Below are 17,456 nucleotides of genomic sequence, written 5' to 3' on the forward strand. Positions count from 1 at the left end.
TCTGGTAGCGCAGCTTCCCAGCCCGTTGGGGGTCATTTCTTCTCATTCACTGCACCAAGCGTCAGAGTCAGACAGACCTGAGCTGGAGTCCAGCCTCTGCTACACATTTGCTGGGTGCCTGGGAGCAAAGCCCCTTTCCTTCCTGGGCCTGAGTTTCCTGGCCGCGGATCATAAGGCCGAGCAGGCCTCCCAACGCTCTTCCTGCCTACACACTGCACGATTCTCTCAGTGTTTACAGAACTCTGTTTACCCTTCCTGGATTCTAGCAGGAGTCATGCCGCCCTGAAGGTCATGCTCATGCCCAGGACCCTCTTGGTCAGTCCCAGCAGTGACCCTGTTCCCTCCTGAAATTGGGAAGTCCTAGGTCTTGCCCCAGCATTGACAATCTCCTCTCCAGCCCCGAGGCCCCTGCTGTGAACCAGGCCCTGGGCTAGGTGTCAGTCACACATTCCCAGTTAACTCACAGGGTAACCCATTTTATGCACCAGTAAGGAGACGCGGGAAACTGAGCCCTGAGCTCAGAGCCCTGCTGGGACAGAAAAAAAGCGGCGGGGTCACCCAAGAACCCTTCCCAGAGACGGAAACTGCTAGGTGCCAGCGGCAGGAGGCGGGCGCTGCGTCCCCGGGGCCCGCGACGGGGGCGGGGCCCGCGGGCGGGGGCGGGGCCCGCGGGCGGGGCTGGCGGCCGAGCGTGCGAGAGGCTTCTCTGCGCTGCGTCTCCTCTGCAACTGCCCGCCCGGTGCTATGGCCGCCGATCGGCGCGGGAAGGCCGAGACTCTGGCCCTGAGGCGGCGGCTGCTAAGGTACTGAGACAGCGGCGCGGGGCGGTGCGCGCACGCACGACGCACGCACGTCCGGCGCGGAGCCCGCGGAGCCCAGGGACCTCAGCTCCGGGCCTCGCGCGGGCCCCGGCTTCCCGGCCCCACAGACCCAGCCGCCAGCTGCGTGTCCGCGGGGTCCCCGCGGCCGCCTCCCCGCCTGCGTCCTCATCGGGCTGCCCTGCGGCGCCGGGCCGACCCCACCGGCCGCCGCTGACCGGCCTTGGCCCCCTGGAGAAGGCCTCTGCCCTGGCACCTGGGAGGACCTCCCCCAGGGTTGGCCCGCCAGCTGGACCTGGCCTGAGAGTGATCCAGGAAGGGACTGAAAGTTCAGACGGAGGGTGGGCATGGGGGGTCGTCTCCCAGGAAGCCTTAGAGAAAGCCTACCTGTAACCTGTGAGAGGGACTCTTGGTGGCACATGGGGCTGACACCCAGCAGGGTAGCAGAGGCACTGGGCTGGCAAGGACCTTTCAGAGCTGAGCTCCAGCCACCTGCGAGGGTGCCCTCCCTCACATGCATCCCAGCAAGGAAACCCTGCTCTAAGGAGCCCCCGTGGGTCTGGAGCTGCCGCCGTTCCTTGGGATCCAAGAGATTAATGTGGGCACGTGCAGAAATGATCAAGGCCGCCTAGCCTTCACATGACTTAAATAATTTCAGTTTTAGCAGCTTCTCACCCTATTACTTCCTCCTTTCCAGCCACCTATGGGTGAGGGACTGGAAGCAGGAAAGCACCACCGTGCCCTTAAAGTTTTGTCCCTCCCAGAAACTGGGGGGTTGTTGGGGGGCAGGTGCTATGGTGGGTGGACTTGTCCCTTCAGGTCTTCAGACATGGCTGTCCACTTCTTACTGTCCCCACAGCGATTCTTGCAGACTCTTTTATCCTGAGGATCCTATTAAGATTGTCCGGGGCCAAGGACAGTACTTGTACGATGAACAGGGTGCAGAATACCTGGATTGTGTCAACAATGTGGCTCATGGTTAGTATCCTACCTCAGGCTGGCAGGGCAGGGGAGCAGGCTGAGGCTGTGAACCTGGTCCCAGGGTGATCCTGAGATTGCAGAGAGGTGCGGAGAACTTGGGTTGAGCTGAGCAGAGGAGTCCAGTCTTTCTGGTGTGCCTCATGGAGAGGCTTCAAGCAGTAGCTGTGCTAAATCAGGCAGCACAGCAGTCGGAAGTCCAGTTCCACTTGGGACTGATGGCAAGCTCAGAGAACAGCAGTCAGCCTGACCATGACCAGCAACACAGCAGGCCTCTGGCCAAGTATTGGGAATCATGGCAGGGCTTCAGCCCCAGGGACCTTCTCAGGTGCTAGGCAAGGAAACTGAAGTAGGAATTTAGTTATCCAGGTGGGGCCATCAGAGCTGATGGGATGAAAAGGAGTCTGTGACCCAAAAAGCAAACTAGAGATTAATGAAATAGAGAGTAAAAACAAGGGCTCTAGTCCCAAACCGCTTGGGTTCATCATATCCCTGCCCTCCACTTACATTATGATCTTGGGCAAGTTGTTTAATTCTCTGTACCTCAGTTTGCTCATCTGCAAAATAGACACGATAATACTAGGGACTCATCTCAAGGTGTTTTAGAGGAATAAGTGAATTAATTTAGATAATTTGCTTGGAGTGTGCCTGGCTCAACACAGGTTGAGCTGTTATAATCCCAGGCTGTTGGCAATCAACATTACCTCCTGCCTCCATTGATTAGTGAAGTCAAGCCTGCCGACAGGCACTCCTCCCCACATCCTGTCTTTGTCCAACAGGCCTCAAGAAGCTTCCTTACAGACACGGATTTTCTAGATAGGGTTTCTGCCAACAAACTTTTTCTTTTGCCCGAATCTCAGGGACTCCTTTCTAGAACTGGCCTCTCTGGCACATACATACATACACACCACACACCCCATCTTCAGAGTCGCCTCTTTCCTCTCTGCCTCTCCCTCACAACTGCTCTCCTCTGGCTGGATTTATGGACTACAGCTGGGGGAGGCCCGGTGGGGCTGGCTGAGCAGAGCCACTATGTGACATTGGTGGCCCTCTTCCAGTTGGGCACTGCCACCCTCTCGTGGTCCGAGCAGCGCACGAACAAAACCAGGTGCTGAACACCAACAGCCGGTACCTGCACGACAACATCGTGGATTATGCACAGAGGCTATCAGAGACCCTGCCGGAGAAGCTCTCTGTGTTTTATTTCCTGAATTCTGGGTAAGTGGACTTCGGCCGATGGTGAAGACAGAATTGCTCACCTATTGAAACCTAGTGTGGCTGACCCAGCAAGCACTGGGAGCGAGGCAGCCTTGCCCTTGCAGAGTCGGGAGCCCACACTCCCCTCTGTAGACCCTGGTGCTCACTCTGTCAGATCCCAGTTTTCTGGTCTCTTAGTAAAGCATGCCAGTACCTCTGTTGCATGATTGTCTCCATGATTGTCTTGGGGGCTTACCTAGGTAATATGTTCCTTTACTTCTGCCTTATGAATACACAGGCCCAGCTGGGGGGTATAGCCAAAATCCCTGCCCTCAGCTCGCTCAGTAAGGAACAGAAACATCAACTGGTCCTTCACAGAAATGCAGAGGTCATTGTCTGGAGGAGAAGGAAGGGACCTGATGAGGCAGAGAAGCGGTGAGGGGCCAAAGCCTGCCAGCAGAGGGTCAGGGAAGACTTCTCTATCAGGCAAAGAGCTGATGAGCAGGAAGGAAGCTGCCCACTTCACCAGAAGTATTCACGTCAGGGTTGCTCAGCCTGTGCAAAGGCCCTGCAGCAGTCAGGGCATGGCATCTGGCACACTTGAGGACCCAAAGGGAGAGGAGAGGGTATGAGCTGACACATTCCAAGTGAGGAATTTGTTTTTATCCTGAGAACACTGGGAAGCCATCTGAGGGTTTTAATCAGGCAAGTGATGTCATCGGGGCTGGAGAAGAGCAAGAATGGACCCCATTAGGCACCAATTCAGCAGCCAGGTGACAGGTGATGATAGCTAACGCTAGTAGTGGCAGCGGGGACAGAAACAGCAGATGATGATGTGTACATAGGTCTGGCCCAGCCTTGCCTGGGACAGAACACTCCAACAAACCGAGTCATGGCATTTGGGTTATAGTAATGAGTGTTACCATCATCACTGTCATTTTCTTTTTCTTTTTTTTTAATGTTTATTTATTTTTGAGACCATGAGAGAGACAGAGTGCAAGCAGCGGAGGGGCAGACAGAGGGAGACACAGAATCTGAAGGGGGATCCAGGCTCTGAGCTGTCAGCCAGGAGCCTGACGTGGGGCTCGAACTCATGAACTGTGAGATCATGACCTGAGCCGAAGTTGGATGCTTAACCGACTGAGCCACTCAGATGCCCCACTGTCATTTTCATTCATCAGTACCCCCCCCCCCCGGCCCCTGCCACCACACCTTGGTAATTTCTAGGATGCGTAAGTTCCCATCTTCAGTTTGCAGATAAGGAAATAGTAGTTCAAAGAAAGGACTCAGCTTGGGGTCCTTTCTGGGGCAAAGCCAGAACCAGAGCTTATTAGGGAAGAGCAGAAAGCTGGGTCCAGGAGTGAGAGCTTCCTGGGCAGTGGGGTCAGGGACGTTTGCTGGTTTATTCCATCACATGCACTCTGGATTCCAGCAACTTCCACATTGCCAAATCCAGTGGTCTCTTTGCTGCTCTTGCCTTACACTATCTCTCGGCAATGTTGACAGCATCACCACTCTCCAGAAGTGCTTTCTAGTCTCGCTTCCAGGATGCTGCATACTCCCGGTTTCCACCAGCCTCTGGCCACCCCTTGGTCTCCTCTGCCAATCGCTTCTCCTCTCTTCTTTGCGGCTGGTCCTGAGCCCTCTCCCTGTGTGATCTCATCCATTTCCAAGTCTTTCCATGTTCACGTGCTAATGACTCCCAAATTTGTGTCTCAAGCCCGGATGCTTCCCATGTGTTCCAGCCCCAAGGTTCTAAATGCCCACTTCTGGAACATCTCCAACTCGATGGGTCCAAAAGGAGTTGGTTGTCTTCTACCAACAGAAGACATGGGACCACGTCTGGTATGGGACCACGGCACTGGCTGTCACTGGCATTCTCAGGAGGACACCGCCACCCCCCCCGGCCACCCCGACCCTGTCCCACCTCGTCAATGGCAACACTATCTGCATCTCTCCTCCAGGCAGGAACCACACACCCTCCTCCCAATCCTACAGCAAGCCCGCTTCATCTGTCCCCAAGTTGTCTTCTGCCTCTGTCCCTCTTTCTGTTCTCCATGGCCGCCACCTGCTCTGAGCTGGGTGTCCTTAGCTCTTGTCTCTTCCCCTTTTACTCCATTAGGCCCACACAGCCGGAGGCTGCCTCCTCAGATGGGAGCTGATTCACGTCCCTTCTCAGATTAAAACTCTCAGTAGCAGGGCACCTGGGTGGCTCTGTCGATTAAGTGTCCTCTTGATTTCGGTTCAGGTCGTGACCTCAGGGTCGTGGGATCATGCCTCATGTCAGGCTCTGTGCTGAGTGTAGAGCCTGCTTGAGATTCTTTCTCTCTCCCTCTGCTCCTCTCCCCTGCTTGCATTCTCTCTCTCTCTAAAAATAAAATAAATCTTGAGGTGCCTGGGTGGCTCAGTCGGTTAAGCGTCTGACTTCGGCTCAGGTCATGGTCTCACAGTTTGTGAGTTCGAGCCCTGCATCAGGCTCTGTGCTAACAGCTCAGAGCCTGGAGCCTGCTTCAGATTCTGTGTCTCCTCCTCTCTCTGCCCCTCCCATGCTCATGCTCTGTCTCTCTCTGTCTCTCAATAATAAATAAACGTTAAAAAAAATTTTTTTAATAAATAAATAAATCTTAAAAAAAAAACAAATACAGCAAAACCTTGGTTCGCAAGCATAATTCATTCCAGAAACATGGTTGTAATCCAAAGCACTTGCATGTCAAAGCAAATTTCAAGAACCGTTGGCTCAGTTGTGATCATGTGACATTCAGTGTCTCATACCACTCATAAGACATTGCTCATTTATCAAGTTAAAATTTGTTAGAAATGTTTGCTCATCTTGCAGAACACTCACAGAACAAGTTACAATCCAAGGTTTTACTATAAATAAAAATAAAAAACTCTTCAGTAGCTTGGCATGGCACTGAGAAGAAAATCTAGGCGCCTTCCAAGGTCGTGTGTGTGGGGCCCCTTCATGTCTCCCCACTTCCTCTCCCATGCTGCCCCTTGCCTCCCTTGTGCGTCTCGGTTCCCTGAGCACACCGAGCACTTTTCCTGCACATGTCCCTTGCACGTGCTGCTCACTCTGCCTAGAAACTTCCCTCTGGGGACTCAGTTCTGGTGGTGTCTCCTCACAGAGGTTTTCCCTGACCCCTTTAGATAGGGCTGCCATGACAAAATGCCACAGGCTGGGAGGCTTGAATAACAAATTTATTTCTCCTACTCCTGGAGGCCAGAATCCAAGAATAAAATGTCAGCAGGTTTGACTTCTTTGAGGTCTCTCTCCTTGGTTTGTAAATGGCCACCTTCTGGCTGTGTCCTCACTTGGTCTTTCTTCTTGGCGTCCACGCCTCTTGTGTCTCTGTGTGCCCATGTTTCCTCTTCGTATAAAGACACTAGTCAGATTGGATTAGGGCCCACCCTGACAGCCTCATTTTAATGTATATAAATTTAGGGGCGCCTGGGTGGCTCAGTCAGTTGAGTGTCTGACTTTGGCTCAGGTTATGATCTTGTGTTTCTGGGTTCCAGCCCCACATCAGGCTCTGTGCTGACAGCTCAGAGCCTGGAGCATGCTTCAGATTCTGTCTCCCCCCCGCCTTCTGCCCCTCTCCTACTTTCACTCTGTCTCTGTCTTTCAAAAATAAATAAATGTTAATTCATATAAATTTATGTTAAATAGTCACATTCTTAGGTGGTAGGGGTTAGGGCTTCATCATAAGAATTTAGGGGGACACAATTGAGGCCCTATGTGGTTCTCTTGGGGCACTTATGAAAATGATCATTCTTTGTTTATTTTGCTTTCATGATACCTACTAGAATGTAGAAAGCTCCAGAAGAGCCAGGACCTATTTTCCTTACTATTTCCAGCCCCCACCCCAGCTCCCAGCACATTTGATAAAATGTTGATTGAGTGAATGAACTCAAATGAGTCACAAATGGTGTCCTGAGAATCTTCTTGCTGCTGGCAGGGCTTTTCTTTCCCTCTGGACTTCCCTGTAGGAAGCAGGTATCCAGGAGGAAAGCCCTTGGACAGCAGTCTGAGCGGGGCCCACCTTTTCTTTCATAGGTCAGAAGCCAATGACCTGGCCCTGAGGCTGGCCCGCCAGTACACGGGACATTGGGACGTGGTGGTGTTAGACCAGTAAGTGCCATTTCCAGAAGCCTGGGCCCACCACTTACTGGGGATCATTGAGGCTCCAGCTTTGAATGCCTTGGGCAGGAAGATGAGGAGGGGCCTGGGCTACTGGAGGGAAACATGAAGACCTGGCCATAGAGACACCCCTACATACACCAGGGGGCTCTTTCCCCCAGGGCCTCTCTTCTGGCAGCAGAAAATGCTTTGTAAGGTGGTGAGAATGGGTCCCACGGTTTGGTATTAAAACAGCCCTGATGGTATTGAGTATCTGCTGTGCACCAGGCCCAGGGCTAGAGCATTAATGACAGTTCTGAAGGAGAACCCCCCCGCCCCCCACTTCTCAGCAGACAGAACTGAACCCAGAGAGGTTAACCGATTAGCCACCATTCTAGCTAGTAAGCGGCCATATGGGAAGTCTTACCGGCTCCAAGGCCCGTGCTGGTTCCCAGCCCCAGGAGTCGGGGGCTGTGTTGGAAAGGTTGGTCTTCCCTGTGTCTCCTGAGGTGGGTGGACGTTGGTCGGGACTGGGCCATGGAGTACTCGTTCCTGAGCCCCCTCCATTCTTCTCCTCAGTGCTTATCATGGTCACCTGAGCTCCCTGATTGACATCAGCCCCTACAAGTTCCGAGACCTGGATGGCCAGAAGGAGTGGGTCCATGTGGTATGCACTGCCCAAGTGGGCAACAGGTCGGTGCTCACCCCCCCAGCCTGGATGACACGGCGCTGTCACTCCCACAGGCACCTCTCCCAGACACCTACCGGGGTCTTTACCGGGAGGACCACCCCAATCCGGCTGGGGCCTATGCCAGCGAGGTGGAACGCGTGGTGAACAGCGTACAGGAAAAGGGCAGGAAGGTAACTGTGTCTGCACAGGTCCCGTGAATCGAACAGCGGCTGGCATTTCAACCCAGTACTAGATACCGGGGACCCTGGGAGAAACTGGAACTGGGCCCCCCCCCATTAGGAATTTAGTTGGGGGGGGGTTGTTAGCTGCTCAGCAGACAGTTTAGATAAAGGTACGTGCTGGGTGTTACAGGAGTCCAGAGGCCCCTGGCTGGACGGTTCCATGAAGAGGGGTTAGCACTCAGGGGGCATGGGGCAACCCAGGCAGACATCACTGTGGGGCCTGGCCGAGCTGGCAGGAAATGAGCTTAGAGAAGCAGACAGAACGTAGGCCTACAAGGGCAGTGCAGGAGGCTGGAGGCCAGAGAGCAGTAAGACCAGGGATACATTTGAATAGGGCCAGCCTGAGGCCGTGAGGAGGCCCTTCCCCTGTGTTGTAGTGGCCGTGGAGTTCAGGGGCAGAGACAGGAGAGATGGGTGTGCACTGGGAGAGCAGTGGCCACGGGGACCGCTGGACAGAGTTAGCTCTTGGTGGGAGGGCTCTCCGGAAAGTCTTGCTGCAGCAGTGACAGCTGAACACAGGACACACAGCAAAGAGCAGCGGGCTATGAAGCCAGAAAGCCTGGCAGGACCAGATCAGGGGAGCTCGGCGTGTGCATTTCAGATGCTTTGCCTGCACTTACATAAAAGCAGAAAAGAGACTGTTTCCTACCCCATCAGTCCTTCCTTCATCTGGGCGGTAACCTCTGAAGCAGCTCTAGGACTAAACATAGCTTGGAGGTCACAGCTGTAAGAAATGGGGTCAAGGAAGTGCTTTACACAGGACAGTGATGAGTTTGGCGACTGAGCTGAGGCTCACCCTGGTGGCCGATGGAGGATGGACTGCCAGAGGCATCCCACCAGGTGGCATCTGCAGGAGGCCAAGGCAGAAAGTGACAGATATGCCAGGAGGCAGGTGTGTCCAGGTGGAGGGGCTGAGCGTGCGCACAGACACTGGAGAGGCAGAGGCTGTGCTGACTGGATGAAGGAAGAGGCTGGATCAGGGCTGGGGGCTGAGTTTCCCTCGGTGGGGGTGATGGGAGTCACCAGGGAGGAGCAGGGAAGGAACAGGCCAATGGGGAGAAACCTGGGACATGCTGCGTACAAAGGGTCTGGAGAACTCCATGCAGTAAGAGTTGGTTTGCGGCCCCAGAGCAAACCCGGTCACAGGCCAGATGTGACCTGGAGCCCGAAATGGCCACACAGCCACACTGGTGAGTGGTCCTGCTTGGAGCCAGTGCTGAGCCAGCATTGGCAGGACATGCTCCGCCTGCCACTCAGTGCCTCCACGGTGGTATCCCCAGCATCCTGTCTCGTCCACAGATTGCAGCGTTCTTTGCAGAGTCTCTGCCCAGCGTGGGAGGACAGATCATCCCCCCTGCCGGCTTCTTCCAGGAAGTGGCAGAGTGAGTAGCTGAGATGGCAGAGCTGTAATAATGGGGTTTCCCGACCTTTGTTCCAAATGCCAGCCTCAGCTTGGCCTCTTGGCCAGAACTTTGAGAAGAAATGGTGGCTCTGAGAAAGCCAGCCACCTGCCTAAGGCCCCCACCTTAGTGCTGGCAGAACCAGAGTTCAGGGTCCAAGACCCCCGAGCTCCTGGTCTGATCCTCCTTATCGCAGACCCAGTCGCCATCTGTCCTCTGCCACAGGCACATCCACAGGGCCGGAGGGGTCTTTGTCGCAGACGAGATTCAAGTGGGCTTTGGCCGAGTGGGCCAGCACTTCTGGGCCTTCCAACTGCAAGGAGAAGACTTTGTCCCTGACATCGTCACCATGGGCAAGTCCATCGGCAATGGCCACCCCGTAGCCTGTGTGGCCACAACCCAAGCTGTGGCAAGGGCATTTGAAGCCACCGGCGTCGAATACTTCAACACGGTGAGTGAAGGCTCCAGGGCAAGGGAGCACCGTGTGTCCTGTGGGCCTCACCTTGGTGGTCCTTAAAGAGCAAAGGCCACAGGCCTAGCACTGTGCCCAGTGCACAGATTTCTAAGATGCTGTCCTTGGGGGTTACTGTAGGTCAGAGGGAAAAATATACACAACCTTAATTTTTTTTTTAATGTTTCTTTATTTTTGAGAGAGAGAGCGTAAGCAGAGGAGGGGCAGAGAGAGAGGGAGACAGAGTCCCAAGTAGGCTCCATGCTGTCAGCGCAGAGCCTGTTGTGGGGCTCAAACCCACAAACCAAGATCAGCAAGATCATGACCTGAGCCAAAGTCTGACGCTCAACCAACTGAGCCACCCAGGTGCCCCACACACCTTTTAAAAACTCGCATCAGTCTAAAAGCTGTCTCAAGAGACGGTGCCTTGTAAAGTATGCAGAATGAATACAAAAGGCCCTCTCTCCCTGCTGGGTGTCAGGCCCTGTGCCTGAGCTGATGCAGATGTGTGAGGAGCTCCATCTGTCTGGGTGACTAGTGGTCTGGGAGCAGAGTTAACATTCCAGTTGGAGCTTGGAGGAGGGCATGGCTCCCTGTCCTTGGGGGTGGGGGGGGGGGGAGGCTGGAGAGCTTTCCCTAAGTTCAGCGGCACTGAGAGAACATGCAGGGGGTGAGGGGAGCATGGTCATCAGCAGGGGCTTCCTCAGAAAGAGCTGAGGAGTCAGGACCCATCCTGACGTCATGACGAGCCATGACGAGCCATGGAAGGGTTTTAACTGGGGACAGATGAGGTCTGAAATACACTCGAGAAGGATCTCTGGTGATCAGTGTAGAGAAAGAACCAGAGGTGAGGAAACGGATCCAGAAGGATCTTGTCTAAGACAGGAAGACCCAAGTCTGGGCACAGGCCACAGGGAGGACATGGGCAGGGACAGCGTCGAGGGAAGAACTCACTATGACTTCTCAAAAAAGAGCCAGTTCAAATTGGGGCTGAAACATGTCAGGATTGGGCAAGGTGGGCAAAAGTTGGCAGAGGTCGTTAAGGGTGAGGGCTGATGGTTTGGCAAATCGTCACTTTGTGCCCAGGAGACACGCAGATAGAGCTCCTGCCCTGGACCAGACCTGTAGACACCTGACCTTGGAGGCGTGGACAGCTTGCATTCGGGGACAGCACAAGGGACGAGGGATGGGGGAGAGAGGGCGGAGAAGGGGTGTCCTGTGAGTGGGGCGTCTGGGGGAACAGGGAGGAGCAGCCCTGGGAGCAGGAAGGAGTGTGTTGTGAGGGCTGAAAGACAGATCTGGGTTTTTATTTCTTTGGCTTAACCTGAAGTGCCCATAGTTAGATCATACAAACCGTGGTTCATGAAGACTCATCCTCTGTCCCTGCACGGTCCTCTCTTCATTAGCCAGCTATCCAGGTACTTTTGTTTATGTAATAAGCATCCAAGAAGCCATTATTCCAAATGAAAGTTAGGACCTGGACAGTAACCTGCATCTACCCGTATGGTTGCTCCCCAGTCCCATCTCATTGCCTCTGCCACCCCGGTAACCATCACCACGTTATTTATTCTGGTTGTTTTTTTAACCTTATAAAACGTGTATCATGCTGTGTGTTGTCTTTGGAGATTTGTTTTTTTCACCTAACATTAAGTCACTAAGAATTGTCCACATTGTTTGTCACTGAAGTTTGTTGTTTCTTTAAGGGTATGTGTTTACTTTGAGAGAGACAGAGACATTGGGGGGGTGGGGAGGGACACAGAGAGAGGGGTTGAGAGAGAATCCCAAGCAGGCTCCATACTGTCAGCACAGAGCCCAACTCAAAGCTTGAACTCATGAAACCTGAGATCATGACCTGAGCTGAAACCAAGAGTCAGACGCTTAACCGACTGAGCCACCCAGGCACCCCTGAAGTTTGTTTTGACTGCTTTATACTGTCCCCACCATATGAATGGGCCCTGGCTTATTTGTCCATTCCTCTTGATGTGCTCTGGGGTTGTCCCCATGTTTTTTGCTGCTATAAATAACTTTTATAAGTTTCTGTTGTACATGTGCAAAGAGTCTGTCTTAGGAATAGACCCTACAAGTGTAATTGCTAGGTCGTGGGGGTCTGTGTTCACCTCCATTTTAACAGATGATGACATCTGTTTTCCACAGTAGGTCACAAGTTAGCATCCTGCCTGTGGCGGGTAAGAGATTCTGTGGGTCTACTTCCTCTCAAATGCCTTTTAACATTTGCCAGGCAAGTAGGATTAAAATGGTAGCCCCTCATGTCAGGAAGTGGTCTTGATACGCCATTCCCTGGTTTCAAATTACGTGAAACATCTCTTCATATGTTTTTAAGTTTTTATTTAAATTCTAGTTAACATACAGTATAATGTTAGTTTCAAGGGTACAATATAGTGATTCAGTGCTTCCATACAACACCCAATGTGACACCCATTGTGACAAGTGTGCTCCTTAATCCCCATCACCTATTTCCCCCACCCCCACCCACCTCCCCTCTGATAACCTTCAGTTTGTTCTCTTTAGTTAAGAGTCTGTTTCTTGGTTTGTTTCTCTCTCTCCCTTTTTTCCCCCTTTGCTTGTCTGTTTTGTTTCTTAAAGTCCACATAGGAGTGAAGTCATAGTCATATGGTATTTGTCTTTCTCTGTGACTAACTTATTTCGCTTAGCATTATATTTTCTAGCTCCATCCATGTTGTTGCAAATGGTGAGATTTCATTCCTTTTTATGGCTGAATAACATTCCATTGTTTATATATACCACATCTTCCTTATCCGTTCATCAGTCGATAGACACCTGGGCTGCTTCTATATCTTGGCTATTGTAGATAATGCTGCTATAAACATAGGGTACATGTAACCCTTTGAATTAGTGTTCTTAATATTCTTTGGGTAAATACTCAGTAGTGCCATCGCTGGATCATAAGGCAGTTCTCTTTTTAACTTTTTGAGCAAACTCCATACTGTGGCTGCACCAGTTTGCATTCCCAACAGTGCACAAGGGTGCCTTTTTCTCAACATCCTCACCAACACCTGTTATTTCTTGTGTTGTTGACTTTAGCGTTCTGACAGGTGTGAGGTGATATCTGATTGTAGTTTTGATTTGCATTTCCCTGGTGTTAAGTGACAGTAAACATCTGTTCATGTGCCTGTTGGCCATCTGGATGTCTTCTTTGGAGAAATTTCCGTTAGTGTCTTCTGCCCATTTTTTAATTGCATTATTTGTTTTTTGAGTGTTGAGTTATATTAGTTCTTTATAGATTTTGGATATCTTCGTATGTTTATTGGCCATGTGTTTCCTTTTCTGCAAAATGCCTGTTTTTTCTTTTGCCCATTTTTTGATTGAGTTACTAGAGCTTTTCTTACTTATTTGCAGGAGTTTTGTGTGCCTGTGTATATGCATTTGTGTATGTGTATATATGCATTTGTGTGTGTGTGTGTACACAGGGGCACACACACACGTATTCTTGATACTGGCCTTTTGTCAATTGTGTAGGTTGTGAATATGTTCATCCCATTTATAACTTGCCTTTCACTTCTTTTACATATTTTTTGTTGAACCACACTTTTTAATTTTAGCATGGACTACATCAATCTTTCCTTTAATAATTCTTTTTGTGTCTCATTTCAGAGATCTCTCCCTACCGCTAAAGTCTACAAGGTATTCATCTACAGTTTCTGTCAGGTATCTTAACATTTTTTTTTTTTTTTGACATATAAGCCCTTAGTCCACCTGGAGGTGATTTTTGTACATGGTGTGAAACAGGAATCACATTTCATCTCTGTGAATGTGAATAACATGTTTTTAGCTTCCTTTGTTCCCCCGCTGATCGGACATGCTACCTGCATTACGTAACCAGAGTTCATATGCACACAGGTGTGTTTCCAGGTTTTTCTTTCTGTTCTTCTAGTCAGTTTGTCTATCTGTTGCTCTACCACATTGCCTTATTACTAGAACTTCTTAATGAGCTGTATGTCTGGTAGAAAAGTTCTCCTCTGACCTGTTTTTTCCTTCTTCAGAAGTGTTCTGGCCATCCTGGCCCTTTACTATTTCACTGATGTTTTATTTTAAAGTTATCTTTAAACAGGAAAAACCCTGTTGGAATTTTGATAGGGAAATCACTTGAATCTGTAGATGAATTTGAAACAAAAATTGATGTATATTATTGAATCTTGCTACCCATGAACATGGCATACCTCTCCATGTTTTATAAATTCCCCCACAGAGATCTTACACATTATTAAATTTATTCCTAGATATTTGAAACTTTCTATCATAAAAGATGACCTCTCTTTATCTGTATACTCTTTGCTGCTGCTGTATAAAATATGGACTTTTGTATATTAATTTTTTTATCCATTCTCATGCTAAACTGTTCTATCACTTCTAGTAATTTATAGGCAGACCTTTTCTTCTTTGTTCCTATGTAAAAAATCATATCCTCTCAAAAAAATGGCAGTTGTTTGATTATACTGGGTGAGACTTCCAATACATAGTTGACAACCAATGGTGACAGTGGGCATACTTGTCCAGTTTATAGGAATATTTATAATACTTGTCCATCAAGGATGATATTTGGTATAGATTTTCATTTCATCTCTTTTTTAATGTTTTTGGGGTTTTTTTGGGTTGTTTTTTTTTTTGAGAGAGAGAGAGAAGAGTGCAAGGAGGGGAGGGGCAGAGAGAGGGAACACAGAATCTGAAGCAGGCTCCGGGCTCCAAGCTGTCGTAGTAGAGCCCGATGAGGGGCCCAAACCCACGAATCCTGAGATCATGACCTGAGCCAAGTCGGACGCTTAACTGACTAAGCCACCTAGGTGCCCCTAACAAAAATTAATTTAACACTAATTTTCTTAACATTAATTATTCATATTTCCAGGTTTTAATTTCTATCCAGTAAATATTAATAGATATAACCTATATAAACAGAAGCTCTTTGGGTTCCTCAATAATTTTTGAGAGTGTAAAGGGATTCTAAGTTCTACAATGTGAGGGCTGAGGCACCTGGGTGGTTCAGTTGTTAAGCCTCTGACTCTTGATTTCTGCTCAAGTCATGATCTTAGTTGTGAGACTGAACCCCACGTTGGGCTCCATGCTGAGCATGAAGCCTGCTGGGGATTCTCTTTCTCCTTCTCTCTCCCTCCCCTGCTCACGTGCACTTACATGCTCACTCTCTCAGAAAAATTAATTAATTAATTAAATTTAAAGTGAGGACCACTGCAATATTCAGCTCTAGGTTTTTCAAAAATGCAGCAGAGTATTGTTAACTATGGTAACCATTCTGTACATTATGCCCCCAGAACTTGTTTATTTTGTAATTGGAAGTTTGTAACTTTAGACCAACTTCACTAATTTTGCCCAACCCCCACCCTCTCACCTCTGGCAACTACCAATATGTTCTCTGTATCTAAGAGTTCCATCTTGGGTTTGTTTTTTGCTTTTAGTTTTGACTCCACAAATAAGTGAGATATGTTATTTGTCTTTCTCTGTCTGACTTATGTCACTTAGCATAATGTCCTCAAGGTACAGGGTATGTTGTCACAAATGGCAAGATTTCCTTCTTTTTTTTAAGGTGGGGTAATATTCCATTGTGAATATATACCACATTTTCTGTATCCATTCAACCATGAGTGGACATTTAGATTGCTTCTCTGTCTTAGCTATTGAAAATTGTGCTGCAAGAAACATGGTGGGGTGCAGATATCTCTGAGATAGTGTTTATGTTTCCTTTGGATAAATACCCAGAAGTGGAATTGCTGGATCATATGGTAGTTCTTTTTTTTTTTTTAATAGTTATTCATTTTGGGGAGAGTGCAAGCAGGGGAGGGGCAGAGAGAGGGGGACAGAGGACCCGAAATGGGCTCTGCACTGACAGGCTGACAGCAGCAAGCCTGATGTGGGGCTCTAACTCATGAACCACGAGATCGTCACCTGAGCGGAAGTCAGAGGCTCAACCGACTCAGACACCCAGGTGCCCCTGATCATTCTAGTTTTAATTTTTGAGGAACTTCTGTTCGGTTTTCCATAGTGGTTCCCCCTATTTGCATTCCCACCAACAGTACACAAAGGTCCCCTTTTCTCCACATCCTCACCAACGTTTGCTATTTCTTATCTTCTTGGTAATAGCCATTCTCCCAGGTACGAGGTAATACCACAGTTTTGATTTACATTCCCCTGATGACTGGTGATGTTGGGCACCTCTTTGTGTACCTGTTGGCCATCTGTGTGCCCTCTTGGGAAAATGTCTGTTCAGATCTTTTAATGCCCATTTTTTTTTTTAATTTTTTTTTTTCAACGTTTTTTATTTATTTTTGGGACAGAGAGAAACAGAGCATGAACGGGGGAGGGGCAGAGAGAGAGGGAGACACAGAATCGGAAACAGGCTCCAGGCTCCGAGCCATCAGCCCAGAGCCTGACGCGGGGCTCGAACTCACGGACCGCGAGATCGTGACCTGGCTGAAGTCGGACGCTTACCGACTGCGCCACCCAGGCGCCCCTCATTTTTTAATCATATTGTTTGCTTTTTGGCTATTGAGTTGTGTGTATTCTGTATATATTTTGACTATTAGCTCCTTATCAAATACATGATTTGCAAATATTTTCTCCCATTTGGTCAGTTGCCTTTTCATTTTGTTGATGGTTTCCTCCGCTGTGCGGATGCTTTTTAGTCTGATGTAGTCCCACTCGTTTATTTTGTTGCCTTTGCTTTTGGTGTTAAATCCAGAAAATTGCCAAGACTGGTGTCAAGGAACTTATCAGGTATGTTTTCTTCTCAGAGTTTTATGGTTTCAGGTCTTATATTCAAATCTTTAACCCATTTTGAGTTAATTTTCGCGTATGGTGTAAAACAGTAGTCAATTTTCCAGGAATTGAATCTTTATCACAAAGAGTAATCTTTTCCATTCCTAATAATGATGTTGGGTCTTAAATCATATTTTATCTGATATGAGTCCACCTTTCAGTCAGCTTTAGATGTGTTTCTTTTATTGAATATATATCTAGAATTTGGGGGGATTTGGTGTAAATTTGTTAATATTTTACTTTAAAAGTGATTACTTAAGACAATTTAAATTTAATGTAATTATTGGTATATTTAGGCCTGTTGCTAACATCTTCATTTCTAATTTCAGTTTATCATGCTTTTCTCTTTTTTTTTTTATTTATTTATTATTTTTTTTTAACGTTTATTTATTTTTGAGACAGAGAGAGACAGAGCATGAATGGGGGAGGGTCAGAGAGAGGGAGACACAGAATCTGAAACAGGCTCCAGGCTCTGAGCTGTCAGCACAGAGCCCAACGCGACGCTCGAACTCACGGACCGTGAGATCATGACCTGAGCCGAAGTCGGCCGCTTAACCGACTGAGCCACCCAGGCGCCCCATGCTTTTCTCTTTTAATAGTATCTGTATTAAAAGTATTCCATCTCAAATCATTTTCAGTGTAAGCCTTTATATTGCAGAACTTCTGCGATCTTGTGTGCCTAAGAATATTTTTTATCAGGGCCTTATATTTAAATATTTTAGCTAGGGGGTATCTGGCTGGCTCAGTTGGTGGAATATGCAACTCTTGATCTCAGG

At 49.1% G+C, this 17,456-nt stretch overlaps 1 protein-coding gene across 1 annotated transcript in view; it reads left to right on the forward strand.

The window, feature by feature from the left end:
- Nucleotides 1-689: 689 nt before the first annotated feature.
- PHYKPL (5-phosphohydroxy-L-lysine phospho-lyase) overlaps nucleotides 690-17,456 on the forward strand; it is a 35,280-nt gene continuing 18,513 nt past the window's right edge. The window contains exons 1-8 of the mRNA XM_042982316.1: nucleotides 690-803; nucleotides 1,678-1,796; nucleotides 2,855-3,014; nucleotides 7,051-7,125; nucleotides 7,693-7,780; nucleotides 7,858-7,974; nucleotides 9,325-9,407; nucleotides 9,651-9,876. Of these exons, the coding sequence (XP_042838250.1) occupies nucleotides 745-803; nucleotides 1,678-1,796; nucleotides 2,855-3,014; nucleotides 7,051-7,125; nucleotides 7,693-7,780; nucleotides 7,858-7,974; nucleotides 9,325-9,407; nucleotides 9,651-9,876 (927 nt within the window). The 5' untranslated portion in view covers nucleotides 690-744. The remainder of the gene's footprint in view (nucleotides 804-1,677; nucleotides 1,797-2,854; nucleotides 3,015-7,050; nucleotides 7,126-7,692; nucleotides 7,781-7,857; nucleotides 7,975-9,324; nucleotides 9,408-9,650; nucleotides 9,877-17,456) is intronic.

Source organism: Panthera tigris, chromosome A1 (genome assembly GCF_018350195.1).
Source record: "Panthera tigris isolate Pti1 chromosome A1, P.tigris_Pti1_mat1.1, whole genome shotgun sequence".
Classification (NCBI taxonomy): domain Eukaryota; kingdom Metazoa; phylum Chordata; class Mammalia; order Carnivora; family Felidae; genus Panthera; species Panthera tigris.